Genomic DNA, 17,113 nt, shown 5'->3' on the forward strand with positions numbered 1-17,113 from the left:
GAATATCGAAACACTATTACAAAAGGATCATAAAAGAAGTTATTGACAAAAAGAAATGTTTTATATTTGGATTAACTTCTTCCTTCCGTCACTTGACTAGATATATCCTGTTGCAGACAATATAGGGTTTTCGTCTTCTATTGCACCGACTTGTTGGTCCGTACTTAAGAAGCGACGTGATTACAAAGCGTGAATATTTCACTGAATACAGTTCTAATTCGTTTTTATACTTTTATTTAACAAGATAATAACAACGGTATAACGAAAATGTAATGAATGAATAACGATAATGGAACATTGTACACGAGTACTGGAAAAACGACGAAAATTCGGAAAAAGATAATGAAAATCTATTGTCTTCTTGAAGCATTGGCTAGATATGATGGCGTTACTGTCGTGTTACTCGCTCTGAGAACTTTCTAGTAATGTAGTTTCAGTTGTTCCCAGAAAAGATCAAACGTATGCGCATACGCAAAATTTGATCGGTGCGTCTCTAGTGATGTTTACCGGAACAAGGTTGTCTATCTACATGAAAATTATATTGGGTGTAAAATTTCAGAATGGCGACTGTCTTTACATAGAAGAGTGCTTATTCCCGCCCAGAAAGCGTTTAACTAACGAGTGCGTTTGAAGACTTTTATGCATTTTTCATTGCGATTTTACTAAAAATGATAATAGAGAATCCAGATCAATTCAAAGCGTGGCTTACTGCCGTTTTGGAGCCGCTGTAAGTAGGCCAGCTTGTCCAAGTACGTTTTGTGTGCTGCGTATATGTGTATGCGTACATCTATGCATGTATGTATGTATGCGCGCGCGGATGAGTATATCTATACGATGCATAAATGGCCGTACATGTGCCGTTTTTTACTTCGCAAAAAAAATATTATTTAAATTAATTTTATCATAATTTTTGAGTCGTCGACATATGTCCTTCTATGTTTAATCAAATAATTATATTATTCTTGTTGCAATGAAAAATTTTCATTAAAGGGTTATTGAGACTTTTAACTCCTATAGAAAGTAAACTATTTTATTTTTTTTTCTTTATCATTACTTTTATAAATATTATAATATTACAAAATGCATATGTGTATTTATAAATTAGTCTCAATCGTATAATAATACTAATAACGCTTTAGAGATACTTCATATATGTGCCTTTATATGTGTCTCTATGCCGCGCGCGCATACACATGCGCGCGCGTGCGTACGTATGGATATATCTTTACACTATATATATATATATATATATATATATATATATATATGTATATATGTATATATATATATAAGTATATATATATAGTATTTAACAATATATTATATTTTATATTTTTATAATATTAAAAAATAATTTAATAACAAAATAATTTCAGTATATTACTGCTCTACAGGAAGTAAAATAAAATTTTACAAAGCATACGTATGTTATAAATATGAATGTGTATATTGTAATAAAATCATTTTTAAACTTATCTTTACATTTTGCATAATATTGTATATGCATATATACACATAAAGTTTAATATATAGTAACATATATATATATTGTTTACAGCTGTGATGCAGATCCTGCTGCATTAGCTAAATATGTATATGCCTTGGTTAAGAAAGATAAAACCTTAGAGGAGTTAAGAGGTTGTATGGTAGAACAGCTTGATGTATTTTTGCAACAAGGTATCTTCTTTATTTTTATAATTTACAAACCTTAGTAAATTTATATTTATAAATACGGATAGTTAATTATTTATATATCTTATGTATGATGATAGAAACTAAAAATTTTGTGGAGCTATTATTTAAAACTTTGGAGACTCAAGAATATATACTTCCACCCACTAAGGGAGATCCAGATGGTGGTAGAACTCCACCAGGTGTAAATCCACCACCTCCAGTGATAACATCAGAAAAAACTGCAGATACAACAATTTCTTTAGCTCCTGTAATTACTAATCCTGTTGCACCGCTTCAAGTAAATGGCTCGACGCCTACAGCTATTTGCAAGCGTGAAACAAGAAAATCTGATTCTGATAAGGGTGATAAGGAGAAAGAAAAACGTTCTCGTAGTCGGTAAGTGTTTTCTTTAAATATTATTTGTTTTTAATTTTGAAACATAATACAATTATCAATTTATAGCATATTTCAATGCATAATGTGACTTCTCTTATTAGTAGTGGAACTCTAATTCAGATAGTTGTTTATGTTATCTTCATAGAATTAATAAATATGATTTTATGTACATGAAAAAAGGTTCTGCATTTTTATTAACATTATATTAATATACAGCATACATTTGTAAGTAACTAAATGTAATTAATGATATTATTATAGTATAATATAATAGTTCATAGTATATGATATGAATATTTAAAAACAATAACAAAATTGCAATTCTACTAGTCTATTCTACTATATTTTTTTTTGTATCTAATTAAATTTATTGTAATAGACTTGAAGATTTAATATATGAATATTAATCTTTGCAAACTCTTTATTTGATTTAACTTGATTTTAACAACATCTATTGTTAAATAATTTTTGTAATCATGTTTAAAAATTAATAATTATTAATTTAATGTCATTACTGCAAGTATTTGTGAATTTCATCTTTGATATTGTTGCTTCCTAATTATAGAGTTTATCTTCAATAAGTATCTTTCTTATAGGGAGTGCTCAGGAAGTTGATCTAAGCAGAAAGATTCGGTGGACATAAATTTAGGAACATTTTTCTTTCTTACAACTTCTGCCTGATCCAATTTGTTTTATTTGATGAAGTTTATAAGATAGAAAAAGATTATCTCCACAGCAAGCGGTGTGTACTAGAGGTTATAGCTGTATTATATGTATACTAGATAAAAAAGTAAGCATATAAGTTTGGAATCAAGAACATTTAGGAGCAGCCACTATGGAGATAATTTCTTTTTATTGTACAAGTCTCATATAAAATATAGTAGAACAAGGATAGATATTAAAAAGGAAGGTGTTTCTTAATGTATATCCATATAATTATTTTTTGCTTTTTGGAAAAATTTAATATATTACTTTTAAAAATATTTTAAATGTTACTTTTTTTCTGCAAATGTGTTTATAGGAGTGGTCGTATGAGATCAAGGACAAGATCTCGATCGCGTTCTTGGGAAAGAGATAGACGCAGATCAAGAAGCAGAGAACACATTCGTCGCGACAGAGAACGTGATAGGAGTCGTCCATGGCGGAATGAATCTCCACCTATCACAGCTAGACGACACGACAGAAGGTTGCACGAACGATTCTTGTTAAAATGGTTTATTCTTATATGCATTCTATCAAATTGCTGTAATGTATTTCTATATAAAGACAATTTTAAGAATATTTTTGGCGAGGGTAGAATAATAAGGATCTCTTTTCCTTTTGTTTATATAGACGCACTAGAAGTCGTAGTACATCTCCAATACGACCAAGGTTACGAGATGGTCCCGATAGTCGCGATCATAGAGCACGTTTCAGAAATAGATCTCCAACCCCGTTGAGATCCAGATCACGATCAAGATCCTTAGATCGTAAAAAAATAGAACGTTCAGAGAGGTTGGATGTAGATAGATCAGAACGAGTAGAAGGAAGTCCGGGTGGTGGTACTCCAACACAAGATAGTAATCACGGAGACGTAGACATGAGGTTATCTACTACAAGTCAATCGATCCAAAGTGTTGTTGCTGTTGCATCTAATATGCCAAGCAACCAAATTGGTCCTTTTCAAGCAAAGAGAAGATGTAGAGATTTTGATGGTACGTAATTCTTGATTATGATTGTTATAAAATTGAATTTTTTAAAAAATACATATTGTGTTATTTAAACATTTTTATTAAAATAAATGAATAACGATAAAATATCTAAAAGTATCATTAATGATATATTTTAAGTAATTTTATCATTGATAATTGAAACGATACTAGAACGATAAAAACTTTCCAAATGTTATGAACTTTAACCCTTTCGATATGGCAGCGTCGTTCGCAAGTACACAGTCAGAAAGCAAGTGTGCAGTTCAGTTCACTTGCAGTTCAGTTCAGTGCGGATCAGCCGTGTTTTTTACTACTGATTGAAGGTATACTTTAACGCTGACAAAGCGTAACATTTGATACTTTGTCGCATCATGTAAATTATTGATTTTTAATTCAAATTGTATTGATCTAATATAATCAAAGTTGTGAATTAATGCGAAATTTCAACAAATGGATAAAGTCACTAGCAAATATGTGATGATGAATGATTATATTTATCGTTACGTAACGAAAGGGTTAATGATCATAAAATATACGAAGTATATAATACCTGAAAAATAAATATATTTTTATAGAGAAAGGATATTGTATGAGAGGAGATCTTTGTCCTTATGATCATGGTACTGATCCTGTTGTATTGGAGGATGTTGCTCTAAGTCGTGTTCTGACTTTTGGACCACATAGTCATCAAGCTCCAGGTACAGTACCAGTAACAGCAGTACCTGATCCACCTCCAGGTCCAAATGGCAATGCACCGCCACCACACCTTCCACTTGCAAGTCTACCACCACCGCACTTACGAAATCAACATCATTCTAATATGGGTAGGAAGTATATCTATATAATATTTTTTTTTACAATAGTTAAAGTTTCAATATTCTATCGAAGTGATTATATTAAAACAATATATTAATCCTTAAATAAGAGATCAATTGTCTTGAAATATTATCAAAGATCAATATTATTTCATATAATTTAGTAGTGATTTAGATGGCAAAATCGTTTAAAAAATATCTAATAACTTAGTATTAGTTAGGCGAGCATTAAAGTAGAAAGATATTATTGTTATTGAAACATTTGAACTATCAATATTTGATGAGATATAATGACAATAACAAGAATATGTTAGATGCATTTGCAGAATACAATCCAGATGCCCCTAGTATGGAACCAAGAATGCCATGGGGTAGACACCCACAGACTGGATCTGGACTCTATGGAAGAGGTCAAAGGGAATTGATTAGTGTACCAGTAATTCCTCACACAAATTCGACAGAAATAACACATAGTCAAGCAAATCCATTGAAACGGAAACAAGCATTTGATTTTAATCGTCTTGGACCAAAACAAAGAGCAGTGCACAATCCAGCTAACTGTTCTTTAGAATTGAAGAAAGTTCCCCGAAGTTTAAACAATATAACACAATTGAATAATCACTTTTCCAAATTTGGAAAAATTGTAAATATTCAAGTTAATTTTGGAGGTGATCCAGAAGCAGCTTTAGTTACTTTCCAGTTACCTACAGAAGCTAAGGCTGCATACAGAAGCACTGAAGCTGTATTGAATAATAGATTCATAAAAGTGTTTTGGCATAACATAAATAATAATTCAGTTAGTGGAGCTATAGAAAATGTACCACCAGGTAAATTGAATATTATATTTTTGTATGTTTTATGAAATTCATATTTTAAAAAATAGCTAATTTTTGTATATAACAATTTACAACTTAATAATAGCAATAATAATAATAATAATAATAATAATAATAATAATAATAATAATAATAATAATAATAAATCGAATCTAATATATTGTTACCATTAAATTTTTATTAACATATGACCATGTTTATCAAGGTTGCCGTCCTTCCGTAAAAGAAAGATTAGGTGCTGCTCTAAATTTGCCAGCAAAATCGGAAGAAAATGAGTATGTGCCCACACGTCGTTCGTCGGATGAACAAAATACACAGAATGTGATTCCAACATCACCAAAAGCGGCAGCAGTTCCTACACGAGAAGAAAAAGTTTTAGCAATAAAAAAAACGCAGGAGATACTAGCGGCTAAAGAAACATTAAAGAAAAAGCAAGAAGAAAAACGTAAAGAAGCTATAAAATTAACTGCTGATTTAAGGAAAAGAAAGCAAGAACTTCTAGACAAACATCTTGTAGAAATTAGAGTTTTAATAGATAAAGCGGAGAAAAATCCAGAGCAGAAGGATGCAATTATGGCAACAATTAAAACTATGCAACAATCCATTGATAATTTACGTAAAGATTTAGCTGCAAATGGACAAATTTGTGGAAATAAATCGCAGATCAAGTCCAAAGAACAAACTCAAAAGGAGATTTTAGATGCTGAGCTGGATTTAATGACTGCTCAGCAGGAGGGTCAAGATGCAGGAGAATTGCAAAAGAGATTAAATGAATTACGAGCTCAAGCTGCTGCATTAGGTTTACATGCGAGTCCAGGTGTAGGTAGAGGTGCGAGGTCTAGTAGAATTATACGTGGAACTCATGCAGTTTCATATAGGGGTCGTGGAAGAGGAAGTTATGCTCACGTTTCAGTAGATCATAGACCAACGAGTCTTCTAGTCTCAGGTTACGAAACGGAGGAAAAATCAGATGTTCTAGCACATTTTCAAGTAAGTTGATTAATATAATTATTAATAAAGTAAATGTTTATTCGTGATAGAATTTACTGTTTGAGATTCAATATATTAAATAAAAAAAGAAAATTTTTTTTACTTATGAAATATTAAGGATTATTGCTTTTTTCTTTAGCAATTTGGAGAAATAGTGAACCAAATTATAGATGATACAACACCATCTATTGTAATCAATTATAAATCCAGAAAAGAAGCCGAAGTTGCAATGTTAAAAGGCCGTACCTTTCAAGATAGATTATTATCTATAACCTGGGTATCCGGGCATCACTTACATCGCGGTGGAAGCGGAAATAATCTGAATTCATCCGTACAACTTTCTGTACATTCTGAACAAGCACCGCCTACAGCTGAAGAGGAAATCGATTTAGAAGTATGTTCAGTTTTTTTCTTTTTTTTTTTTTTTTCTTTTTTTTTCTTTTTCTTTTTGTTCCTTTCTTTTCTTTTCTTTTTTTTTCTTTTTTTTTTTTTTTTAAACCAATATTGTAAATTGCAATGATAGATGCTAATGTAAATGTTCATATTTACAGGGAACAGCAGAAGCATTACTTCTTGAAGAAAATGAAGAGGAAGAGGAGGAAGATGGGGAACCACGCAGTTGGCGACGATAGCAGCATCAGCGTTATTTATGACAAAAGTGCGTTATTGGCTACAGTGGTAGTAGCATTTTTTGGGCATATCGATGTTTGCTCAGTTCTTTCATGACTGCTACATCGCTGCTTAATGTTTCAAATACAATGATTTTGTCAAAAAAGTCACGTTATGGGCTCATTGGCGTTATAATGAGCATTACAATACTTGTTAATACTATTAAATATGCGTGTGCATTATAACGGTATGTCTATACTGTGTCCAATAATGCGCATCACGAAAATAGGCCAGTATACAAGTTTCCACAACACGACTAACCAAATTTATCTCATTATTTCTAGAATAAAATCGCTATGTTTTGTATGGGAAACTCTTATTCTAACTTTAAGTCCTCATCTTTCATCTGTAGAATTGCGATTATTTCTCGTTATGATATTATAAGGTTTTATGATGTAGTACATAAATCTAGAGTAAATAGGCATATGTAGTTCTAAACATTTTTCTGTCGAAAGCGAGAAAACTATATTTATAATTTGTATAATATACATAGCTTATTCTAGATCTTCTTCATAAGAGATAGCGTATAACGCTTAAAGTAGTGTAAATGATTTTTTACTTTCACTTAAATGTACTATTTAAAAATTGTTCCTGTAATCATGTACAGTATCATGTATAATTTTCATTGTTTTGTTTTACCTAATGTCAGTGAATTAAGTTGGTAACGCCAAAAGATATTTAGTGCATAATTTACATAGATTGTTTCAATATATATTGCAAAAATAATATATCATTGTTACACATAAACCATTCAGTTTTATAAGAAGGTAAGTATTTTATTTATAAATATACCATTTGAACATGCACATGCACTAAAAATTTATGATGAAATCAAAATGTGTTCTGATACTAGTAGAGTCAGAAATAAATTATTTGATACATTTTAAAACTAATCTTGCGTGCGTTTTTTCCCATTCGATAGTAGTAGTAAAATACGTTGCATGTTCATTGTCACAATAAATAATCATAAAAAAGATTTAATATTAGAAATCATCTTTTGAGAAGAGAAGAGAAGATTACTTGTTGATTAAAAAATTTTAAAGATTTAATTTAATTTAATGTATCTATATATGTATAAATATTCCTTTCTACTTTAGTTGTCTTAATTCCTCCAGTATTCTATCTTGTAAAAAAGCTAAGATTGCGTATATTTTTGTATATGAAAGTGTTACGTACTTACAAAAATTATATACATATGTCATACGGCGATTAAATGACCGATAAACAAACATTGGCTAATATTTGCTCTATGCTGCGCAATGGGTATGTGCGCATACACTATAAAGTACATATACTCTATATACAAGTTATACGTCCTACGTTTATATTCGATTTCTACTAACTTAGAATTCTTCCCTTTATACGAATAGGTAAAGAAAAGCGCGACGCAGCACCAATTACGTTTAAATTATCAAAATACGTTTAAAAATGACGGAACAAAGTGATAGAAGCCAATTGCCACCTGGTTGGGAGTGTAGATACGATTCTCGTAGTAGACGTCCGTATGTAAATTATAATTAGAAGTAATATAACATAATTTTATGAACATTTGTATCTGTAAAAATTTTATTTGTACGGTACAAATAATTCCTCTTACTTCATTTATTCTTTCGTTTATTCATGTTCTATTCAATTTTAATTGTGTTGTTGGTTATAAATTTTTGTTGAATAATATTTTTAAAATTTATTTTATTAAAAATAATTATTATAATAGATAATATACATATATTATATATAGATAATATATGTATATTATCTATTTATAAATTTACCAAAGTACATAGATTATTAGATATCAATGAATACCTTCTTTCAGATATTTTATAGACCATTTTAACCGTACAACAACATGGGAAGATCCAAGGATACGATATTGGCAATACTCTCAGTATGTACAGACACAAAATTCCATAGCATTGAGCTCTGCCACAACCATTACTTCTCAAGATATACCTATGCAGGTCAGATAAAATATTTTATTACATTTCGAATTCAAATCTAAAGATCAATAATTGGCTTAAACTAACTAATCCATTGCAGTTTGCTAATTATAGAAGTTTTTATTTATCTGTGAATTAATTAGAGTAAAAATTCAAATATATCAAATATTTCTCTAAGTTATTTAAAGTTAAAATGTAGGATAGATAATTGTATTTTAAAAAGTATTTTGTAAAAAGTATTTTATACTTTTTAAAAAAATAGCAGTTTAAAATTTTACAAAAATTTCTTTTTATCATCCACTTATATTATTTATATTTTTTTTTATTTTTATATAAAATTTATGAAGTTATTTAAAAAAACTTATTTATCTTATATAAAATTAATATAATCTAATGAAATAATATAAGGGTTTCTTATGCATCATATAAAGTACGTATATTTTTATATGTATATTTTAATATGCTGCATTTGGATTAAATATAAAATGTATTGTACATATTCAAGACTGGAGGAATTGGTGGTGGTGGGCATTTAGTTTATACAGGAGCTCATAAAGCTCCTCAAATTTATCCAACACCATCGCCTTTTCATAATCCTCAACTTGCATTTTTGCCACCCAGTTTACAGGTAGGTAATGCTAATTAAATCAATGCAGATGTATTTATTTAAAATTAAACTAAATTATATCTTACAATATTTAATTCTGATAATTTTATAATTGATTGATAAGTATGTATTTTATATAGGATTTAAAAACTCCAATGTCTATGAAATCAATGAGTGCCATGACAAATCGATTTGGTGAAATTACTTTGGGATCACCAACACCAGTGAGAAATATGGAAACTACTTTAACACAAGATTCTGATTCTGAATTGCAAGTTGCAAAAATCAATGCAATGTTTCCTACAGTCTCTGATACTCACATACGACTGCTGTTAAAAAAGTAAGTATTTTATGAATTTGAAAAGCTAATTCTCATTAACAATATTTAATTCTTTTGTGTATCATTTAAACTAACAAATATTTACTATTTTATTACATTTATATTTATTTTTCTCATCACACTTATATTTATTTTTATGATGCTATAATTAATTATCATTTTGTACATGTTTTCTTTTTCTTCACTTTTTTCACATAGCATTGTATTAAATTTAGCGCTAAGTTCCTAGCCGATGCTTTCAGATACCATAACAGAGCAGCTTTGGTTGTAAGCGCTCTCCAAGTGGAAAAGAATCCTCTTTGCGCTCCAGGACCGTGTACACCTATGGGAGTACACTCAAAATATGCAATACCAAGATGGAGGCTACCAGCTCATGCTATACATGCAGCTTTAACATTGAGTCCACCTCGTGGGGTTCGGCCAGCCCCTAACTCCCCAAAAATGAAACTTAGGTTTATCCCATACTTATAGTTTCCATCTCACCTACTCTGGATGCTAGATGTTGATATCGTATCTTGTTATGATTAATAAGAAGTATACCAGATCTGGAACAAAGTAATACTCTTTTTTTGCTTCTTTGTAAATTTCTGGTATATTTCATTTGTGTACACAATTTGATCATTGCGATGTAGCAATAGCATGTACCAATTATTTCCCTGCTACAAAATACTACTACGTTTCGAACTTCCGCAATTATCGAAAAATTGCATCTGTTGAATCTGGTAAATTTTTTAATTTATATAAATACTACAAGTATTTTTTGTGTCACGCACGGTAGAAAAATTGTTATTTAGTAGCATTTAAAAGATAACGATATTTAAAGATAATTATGTCTCCCTTTGTATCTGTGGTCTTTATAGAATGACAATGTATCCTATCTGATTTACTTATTTTAGTTAAGATTTCATTATTTGGAATTTTTTTTACTTTTCAGTTTCTTCCTGGTTTACCATAGACGTTGGGTAGTATAAACATTACACAAATCATAGATAGGTTAGTTTCTGTTATCATCTATATACATTTTGTTTAACATTTAGTGGCACTAAATAATGTTTAAAATGTTGTGTAAATGTCAGTTATTGTAAACATCTGTGTAAGAACAAATGATCCAGATTGCATCAATAACTCTCAATTTAAGCCTATCAATAACTCAACTGTGTATGTAATTTAAAAAATTTCATTTGTTCTAATGCAGCGTAATTATATATGCATGTATATTATGCCTTAAAACCATCTCATAGCTTAAACAGCTTGAACTACTATTTCTTAATAAAATAATTAGTTGATTACATTTGCAGATTTAAATATTTAAACAAGAGATTTTTATTAAATATTACTGCTTGATGCAAAAATATGTAATCATTTATATTTGTCAACCAAATATGCATATTATATAACATATTTTTAATACACTTTATCTTTATTTTATTTTTGAAGATAGAACGTATAAGTTTTATATTTAAAAAGAGAGAAATATCAATAAGACCTTTTAGAGGTAGATTTTATCTATTTATGTATTGATATAATATGTTGAAATATAATTTGAACACATTTTTGTGTTTTAGATCATATCTATATACGAACTATTATCAACATTTGAAATTTCTCTTAACTTATATATTTAAAATTTGTGTATAGGTACCTGAAAAATGTATTTCCTAAAGTTGATGAAACAATGTTACTTGACATATTGGAACAAAGTGAAAATAATGTTCAAAAAGCTTCTGAAAAATTAATTGATTTAGGCTATGAGAAACGAAATCTTACTGCTCCTAATAAATCCTTAAATAAAAAGAAAGATAAAGATCAAGTAAGTAATCAGTTTTATTAGGTAATGAAATATTTAGTGTAAATCTCTAACACATTTCTTTTTAATTATAGAATCAAAATGAACGAATTGCTCCAACTCCACCTCCTCGTATGAAAAGTTTGGAGGAGAAAAACAAAAGTATATTATTAAAAAAATATATATATATTCTTTTATTAATATATAATAAATAATCTATAAAATAATTTCAGTGAAAGCACGCTTGACGGAAAAATATAAATCTGTACCAGAAAGAGTAATAGTGCTTGCTATGGACAGCGTAGATTATGATGAAGAAAGAGCAATACACATATTAGATATTATGGTCGCAGAAGAAGCTACAAGGCCACTTTGTACTTCCAGTAGTCAAAGGTAAATCATACTCATCGTGCTCATTAATTCTTTTATTATGGATAAAATTTATCCATAATAAAAGAATTAATGTATATGGATAAATAAATAAATAAATATATATATATATATATATATATATATTTATATTTATATTTTAATTGTCTTAACAGCAGTCGAAGTGATGAGCGAAAGGAAAGTCCACCTGTAACAGAAGCTATAAAACTAACAGCATCACCAATTAAAAAAGTAGTTAAGGAAATTGATCCTGAGAAATCCAAGAGATCTAAAAATAAAATAGAAATACCAAAGTACGATATTTGTGTATCATATTTCTATAACAATTAAATTAAAGATTTCCAGACATTGTTATTTATATTACTAAATATCTTAAATTAAATAATTATACAATAACTTATAAAATATTGATATTTTAGAGTTTCCCGTGGAACTAGTACCACTGAAGACAATGAATATAAATCTCCATATTTGTTAAAACCCATTGGTCCAAATCCTGAATTGTCAAAAGGAGCTAATAATGATTTATTATTGTAAGTCATAATAAAAATTAATGTTATAATATTAATAAATATATAATATATATAATTTTATATTTTGTCAATTAAGAATTATGTTAAATCATTTTAGGCCAGATTATGCACCATGGTCAGGACCAGATCCCAATTTATTATCAAAAGAACAATTTCCAAAGTCAGCAGCAATGGGACATGATGCAGCATTAGTATCAGGAAGTTATCTTGCTAAAGGTCCTAATGCCGAGTTACGAAAAGGTCCGTTAAGAGGATTAGCAGAAGGTTCCATATATTCTCAGAGGAGTTTAGCTAATACAGAAAGTCGTGGTAAATGAAATATATGTGATTGTTTCTTTCTAAGTTTTTTTGCACTTGCAAATTAACTTGAAATAATTTATTTTCCAAAAATTACTATAAATAATTTTCTTATGCTATTTTTTTCCAATTTATAATTAATCTACAAATTTTAAACTTTCATATTTCTGTTTTTATCATCTTTTAACAAATAATTATACCTATATTTATTTCTCATCAAATATATACAGCTATCTCTCTCCATCTATTAAGATGATATCATATAGCATACTAATGTTCACTAAATTAATAATGATAAGCATACTTATAAAAATTCGAAAGTATCCAATATAACTGATTGATTAATATTAGATATCTTCTCAAATATTTTTGTAAAGTGTAAATCTTTTTTTCTTAGCTCATTTACTTCATATATTATTCTCTTATTATTTAAACTAAACATATGAAAATACATGTTTATTGATATAGTAATGATAAAAATAATATGTTTTATTGTTATTAATCATATATTTTTATTCTATTGGAAATATATATTTTAGTATTGTTTCTGTTGTATAAAAAGTTAAAACATATTTGGTCTTCATATGACAAAAAGACCTATAACATTAACAATATTTCTATAACTAGATTACAGATATGCGAAAGTATAAAACAATGATAGTCATAACATCTGCTCACATTCAATACATTCATATTATGAATGTGGAGTAGAAAGATTTGAGAATATATTATCCTGATACACATTAGTGATTCAAGAATATCACATCACTTCTACATTAACATATCCTAACAAATCTAGTAATATAAAAATATATATATATTCAGAAAATTTTGTTTTACGTTATATCTTTATTGTTAAACAATGATTTACAAAATTATTTATAGTATAATCACGAAATATTTATTTATAAATGTGAAATAATTTACCATAATTGTAATTATGTAAAGATAGTATTGTCTATCATTCTTGTTTCTTTAAATGTTTCTGATATACTATACTAAATGTATAAATGGTTCAAATTACGTAAAAACATAACTAGCTTTGGATTCTTTTAAACTGATATCAATAAGTATAGAAACTAATTAGATTAAGATATTTAATAAATACAGAAAGCCAAAATATTCAGTATTAATTATTTAAATTAAATATAAAAGTACATTTAAATTGAATAGTTTAATAAATATTCATATGGATATTAATTTTTTATGATACAAACATTCCATGATATATAAAATAATAAATATAATTCCGCATATCTGCAGTATAAATTCCAATTTATTAATATATAATATAAATCATAATTGAGATATGATTTATAACAAGAAATTAAAAAAAAGAAAAGAATGTCAAGTATAAAACTAATAAAACAAGTGCTGTAATTAAGTTAATAAACAGAGGTATTTTCATAGCTTCATTCAATAATCCTGCCTTTAAAAAGATCTAGTATGCGAGTTACTGATTATGAACAGATGGGCTGTGGTTGATACATCAGTTGAGAGCTATTTTTATAGCTTTTTAACTTTTGAAAAATTATGATGGATAAATAATATATTTTCATTATATTTTAAGTAATACTAAATGCAGAAATGAATGCAAATAAAACAAATGGGCTTTCCAATTTTGCTAGAAAAAAATCATATATTTTAATGTTAAACACATCTATACTTTTTGAAATATTATATTATACAAATAAGATATTGGTGAATGTATATCGATGTGTATCACAGATAGCAAATAATGTGAATATATACTATTATGATTAACAGAAAATATTCTGTTTGATAGAAAGAAGTTCATTTGAATATTTGGAAAAGAATATTTTATTGCATGAATTTATTACCTGCTATAAAAGAGTTGTTTAGATTAGATTTTAGTAAATTTAGTATTTTAAACTAAGTATCTCTCTCTCTCTCTCTCTCTCTCTCTCTCTCCCTCTCTCTCTCTCTCTCTTTCTCTCTTATAATCTTTACATTAGTTATTGAGAACATATTTTATACATTTACAAGATAAATTTTAATCAATAATGATATTGTTTTCTCCAATAATTAGTATCTGAATAAGTAATTAAATTACTTACGTATTTTTCCGTTTATAAGTGTGGTATTTCTAACAGACTACAGATCTTATCAAATATTTGAAAGTAGTAAAATGAATTTATATATTTTCATCAAAATCTCTAATTTGGATGTATTCTTCATAATTCATAAAGTTTAATATGATCTTACTTTTATAAAGAGAGAAAAATGAATGTGCCTATATCACATTCCTAGTAGATTATTCAAACATTTAAATAATTAATATTTATAAATAAAAAATAGTAAGCTTTTAACTAGCAATAATGGTGTGTATTAAATATTGCAAGTGATAAAACAAAATTGTATTTCGTGTATCTATACATATCTGTGCAATAAAACAATTGAACTTATTTATTATCTCTAATAAATTTAATGAAAACTGTAATAGTTCCAGATGTATATGTTTCATTAAAATGTATCTTCTTATATCATAATTGTAATACAATATAAAAAATATTACCTACATTTATAATTATAATTATAAAAAATAGAAAAAATTAAATCATAAAAATGTGAAACACAATGCTCTATATAGAATTCTTAATCATAACATTTGAATACATAAAGATTATATTCTATTTGCAAATATCAGTATTTATGATAATATACAAGAATTTTATACATGTTTTGATGTATGATTTTATGACTTATAAATTTTCTTATAAAATTTAAACTTCATCTTCATTCAAAAGCATGTTTGGTATCCCATCATTAATGGGAAATTTTCTACCAGATTCTGGACATAACAAGTCTCCATTTATCACTTCTACTTCTAATAGCACATGATGTACTTTTTTTAAGAAGTCTTCATTTTTCTCATAATCTTCTATTAAGTTTTGAGGAAGTTCACCAACATGTCCAATCTATAAAAAATCTTTTAACTAAAAATATGAACATTGTATATAAAAGTGCACATATCAAATTAAATATTTTTAAAACTTACACTCTCTGCAGCTTTCCACAAAGTTATCCAGTCCAATTTTGGTATGATCCTTGCTATAAATTCTGAGTTGAAGTCTACTTCTGATACTTTGATATCTTTTGCCTGTAAAATTATTGAGAATGTTTTATTATAATATTTCAAATAATCTTTAATAATAGATGAAAATTAATTTTTGGAGTAAGATTTATAAGTTCATGAAATGTTAACCTTATTTAAGATTGTCTTTAATCTTTTAAGTTTCTTTATGAAATAAACTTACGATGATCCCTAAAGGATAACCTACAGTAACACCTTTTAAGCATTTGGAAGTTAACATATTATGTGTTAACAATTTCATTTTTCTTTTAAATTAAAAATCACTGTAGTTACAGTATACAAATATTCATTCAGCATTAACAATACTATGCGCGCGCAAGAGTTCCGGCGCAGAATGTTGAAAACGTAAGCATAGTATGTCATATATATATTTTCATGTTTCTTTTAATTTCCTCTCTTTACATTTTATATTTTATACATAATATTCTGAATAAATAATCAGAAGTGCACTTCTTTATAAATTTTTATTTTAATTTTTATAGAAACGTATACGATAATAAATAAATATAAATAAAACAATCAATGAAAATTGAACAAAGGTAACATTAAATCTTTATTAAGTGTGAAAATTCAAAAGAACATTAAAGACCGCCATGAATTTTTATCCGAATCACATGAACGCTTCTATTGTAGGAGTTAACTCTCGATATGAGAGGTTAGTTCATCAAGAAAAACGTTGATTTTAATAAACATAATGCAAATAAAAGAAGATCGATGTGCGAAATATCTTGTTTTTTTATATTAAATAAGGTTGCTGTCGTAATGACAGAATAATAGACTATTTAATGAACCCTTCAAAACATAAATACATAACATGTCGAAACATATGTCGAACAGTGCTGCAAAGTGGAAGACTTTGAACAAACTAACGGAGGCCACATCATCTGGCCTTGATAAAAATGCGTGATCAGCTGTCATTAGCACTTTTTTATCTTTGCTATTATTCTGCTTGTAATATAGATTCCTTAATCAAATTTTGATGAATTTTTCCTAAATCAAATTTTTCGGGATATAACCAAAAAACGTTTATGATC

General features: G+C 27.8%; 3 protein-coding genes across 7 annotated transcripts; 2 read left to right on the forward strand and 1 right to left on the reverse strand.

Moving 5' to 3' along the window:
* Positions 1-347: 347 nt before the first annotated feature.
* LOC124431678 (RNA-binding protein 26) lies at positions 348-7,964 on the forward strand. 2 transcript variants are annotated; one of them, XM_046979850.1, is made up of 11 exons: positions 348-485; positions 560-727; positions 1,559-1,677; positions 1,773-2,070; positions 3,092-3,256; positions 3,403-3,764; positions 4,337-4,585; positions 4,891-5,403; positions 5,618-6,402; positions 6,542-6,796; positions 6,954-7,964. In XM_046979850.1, the coding sequence occupies exons 2-11, from the start codon at positions 669-671 to the stop codon at positions 7,032-7,034; spliced, it is 2,886 nt and encodes a 961-aa protein (XP_046835806.1). In that variant the 5' UTR covers positions 348-485; positions 560-668; the 3' UTR covers positions 7,035-7,964. The 2 variants fall into 2 exon arrangements, with proteins under 2 accessions (XP_046835806.1, XP_046835807.1); XM_046979851.1 differs by having other exon boundaries at positions 4,903-5,403.
* A 358-nt stretch (positions 7,965-8,322) lies between these two features.
* LOC124431679 lies at positions 8,323-13,362 on the forward strand. Of its 3 annotated transcripts, XM_046979853.1 has the most exons (11): positions 8,326-8,573; positions 8,888-9,032; positions 9,517-9,639; positions 9,759-9,958; positions 10,201-10,410; positions 11,597-11,768; positions 11,840-11,906; positions 11,978-12,137; positions 12,290-12,427; positions 12,554-12,667; positions 12,765-13,361. In XM_046979853.1, the coding sequence occupies exons 1-11, from the start codon at positions 8,500-8,502 to the stop codon at positions 12,982-12,984; spliced, it is 1,623 nt and encodes a 540-aa protein (XP_046835809.1). In that variant the 5' UTR covers positions 8,326-8,499; the 3' UTR covers positions 12,985-13,361. The 3 variants fall into 3 exon arrangements, with proteins under 3 accessions (XP_046835810.1, XP_046835811.1, XP_046835809.1); XM_046979854.1 differs by lacking the exon at positions 9,517-9,639 and having other exon boundaries at positions 8,323-8,573; positions 12,765-13,362; XM_046979855.1 differs by lacking the exon at positions 10,201-10,410 and having other exon boundaries at positions 8,325-8,573; positions 12,765-13,362.
* A 915-nt stretch (positions 13,363-14,277) lies between these two features.
* On the reverse strand, positions 14,278-16,997 carry LOC124431902 (multifunctional methyltransferase subunit TRM112-like protein). Of its 2 annotated transcripts, none has more exons than XM_046980301.1 (3): positions 16,893-16,997; positions 15,984-16,085; positions 14,278-15,903 (listed from the first exon to the last, which is right to left on the reverse strand). In XM_046980301.1, the coding sequence occupies exons 1-3, from the start codon at positions 16,995-16,997 to the stop codon at positions 15,709-15,711; spliced, it is 402 nt and encodes a 133-aa protein (XP_046836257.1). In that variant the 3' UTR covers positions 14,278-15,708. The 2 variants fall into 2 exon arrangements, with proteins under 2 accessions (XP_046836257.1, XP_046836258.1); XM_046980302.1 differs by lacking the exon at positions 16,893-16,997 and adding an exon at positions 16,243-16,488.
* Between the last annotated feature and the right edge of the window lie 116 nt (positions 16,998-17,113).

This window comes from Vespa crabro, chromosome 22 (genome assembly GCF_910589235.1).
Source record: "Vespa crabro chromosome 22, iyVesCrab1.2, whole genome shotgun sequence".
Taxonomy (NCBI): domain Eukaryota; kingdom Metazoa; phylum Arthropoda; class Insecta; order Hymenoptera; family Vespidae; genus Vespa; species Vespa crabro.